The following is a 2500-nucleotide window of genomic DNA, read 5'->3' on the forward strand; positions in this document are numbered from 1 at the left end:
TGTCTGCACATGCTCTCTGCGTCCTGGACCGCCAGGCTGTAGTTACGGGCGTCCATGTGCAGCTCCGCGCGCTGGAGCAGCAGCCTGCCTGCAGGGGGCGCTGTGGGCATGCACACACACACACACGCACACACACACACACACACAGATACGCAGACACACACACACACACACATACGCACACACACACACACACACACATACGCACGCACACACACACACACACGCACACACACATGCACACACACACACACACACATACGCAGACACACACACACACGCACGCACACACAAGCACACATACGCAGACACACACACACACACACAGGAGAGGAGAACAGTGAGTAGACGGTGTCATAATCGTTTTCATAACCAGCTACCTAAGGGCCTTATAAACCTCGGCGCCATGGTTACATCAAGTGCGTCATAACACGCAGCACGTTGAGGCGGCGTCGATGCAATGTGTCTCTGGCGGAGGCAGCAGGCAGATATGTAACACAGCCATCAGCTGCTGCTCAGCGGCCGACTGGGAACATGTTCTTCTTCTGCGCTTGTTTCTCATGACGATGCTCAGGCCCGTTGGTGGACATGTGAACCACTATGACCAGGGATCTGTTTGGGCTTGTGTGTGTGTACGAAGCATCTGACCAGGGATCTGTTTGGGCTTGTGTGTGTAGTACGAAGCATCTGACCAGGGATCTGTTTGGGCTTGTGTGTGTGTGTGTGTGAAGCATCTGACCAGGCATCTGTTTGGGCTTGTGTGTGTGTGTACGAAGCATCTGACCAGGGATCTGTTTGGGCTTGTGTGTGTGTGTACGAAGCATCTGACCAGGCATCTGTTTGGGCTTGTGTGTGTGAAGCATCTGACCAGGCATCTGTTTGGGCTTGTGTGTGTGTGTCTGATAACAACCCCGTGGTCAACAGAAACATGGAACAGATGGCAGGCTGCAGCAGGCCAGCAGGAACACACATGACACGCTATGGACCGTGTGACTCAACAACAACAACTAAATGTCAACAACAACTAAATGTCAACAACTAGGCTACATATGTCAGGATATCAAATGGTTGCGACAAACACGTTCTGGGAGAGGCAGAGGCGGGAAGTAAAGAAACACAAGCACCTTGTGGAGGACAGGAAGGGGGGAGGAGAGAGCAGGGGGGTCTCTGATGTGATCTTGGTCTCTCGTCGGTATTAAAGCAGGTGAACCTCGTGGGGTGAAAACAGGGCACCCCCCCCCCCCACACACACACACACTCCACCCCCCCTCCCTCACAGCCCCCCCCCCCCCCAGACCTTGCATAAGCAGGTCAGTAGCTAACATCAGAACCAGAGAGAATCAGGTCAGTGCCTCTGCTGCGCTGGAGCCTCCCAACGTGCCCGAGCTCCCTCTGCCTCTGCCTGGCGTTCCATCACTCTCTGCACACACACACACACACACACACACGTGTGCTGCGTCCCAGCCCCTCTACACTCCCTACGCTCCCCGGGGGGCCACACCTCTCCCTACGCTCCCCGGGGGGCACACCTCTCCCTACGCTCCCCGGGGGGCACACCTCTCCCTACGCTCCCCGGGGGGCACACCTCTCCCTACGCTCCCCGGGGGGCACGCCTCTCCCTACGCTCCCCGGGGGGCACACCTCTCCCTACGCTCCCCGGGGGGCACACCTCTCCCTACGCTCCCCGGGGGGCACACCTCTCCCGCTAATTAGCCCCGCATGGCATTGGAAGCATATACCTTAACCCTAACCCTAACTTAACTACCCTAACCCTAACTAGGGCTGGGCAAACGATCAACATTTCTTTTTCGATAATCGCAAGAATTTTATTTTTTTTTTTCTTAAATTTGTTTTTCAGATTTTATCCCCTTTTCACCCAATTTGGTAGCCAATTTAACCCAACTTAGCATCCAATTATCCCCTGCCTATTGCGAAGGATCCGCCGCCCGACCCCGTGGCCGGCAGTCCCAGAGGAGGCCGCCAGGCAGACTAGGCTGACTGGCTCCTCGAGCCCAGTACCGTTACTCCAGCACCAGACGGGGGCGGTGTTGCGCGACGGATCCTAGTCCAGAAATACTCCTATACCCCCCCTCGGAAGCGGCCGGCCAATATGCCGCTTCCCGTGTGCCTCGGCCATATCTGGATCTGGCGAGCCGGGATACGAACCCCGGCCCCGGTGGGCAGCATGCACTAGCGGCCAGTGCTTAGACCGCTACACCACCGCGGGGCCGATAATCGCAAGAATTAACGATCAATTATCGATTAATTGATAAGCTTTTTTTTTTCATTAAAAAAAATAAAAAATAAAAAATAGGGCAGACATAACAAGCATGGAACGTCGCGATGGAACAGGATATGCTGGCTCGACTATTTGCATCAGCGCACGAAATCCTCTACCCTCGACAAAACTGAGCGGCAGAATATCTGTTTCAATTAATTTACAGATGGCCATCGTTATTTTCTCTTCTCGTTGTGCATCACACCTCCCGCGTATAAGATG

General features: G+C 54.7%; 1 protein-coding gene across 1 annotated transcript in view; it reads right to left on the bottom strand.

Annotated features, from left to right (window-relative positions):
* The window catches only part of lonrf2 (LON peptidase N-terminal domain and ring finger 2), a gene marked incomplete at both ends in the record, with an annotated part of 26169 nt that overhangs the window by 20215 nt on the left and 3454 nt on the right, over window positions 1-2500 (bottom strand). The window contains one exon of the mRNA XM_080537067.1: window positions 1-100. This exon is cut by the window's left edge and continues 19 nt beyond it. Coding sequence (XP_080393193.1) covers window positions 1-100 — 100 coding nt within the window. The remainder of the gene's footprint in view (window positions 101-2500) is intronic.

This window comes from Nansenia antarctica (genome assembly GCF_963989245.1).
Source record: "Nansenia antarctica genome assembly, chromosome: 7".
Lineage (NCBI taxonomy): Eukaryota > Metazoa > Chordata > Actinopteri > Argentiniformes > Microstomatidae > Nansenia > Nansenia antarctica.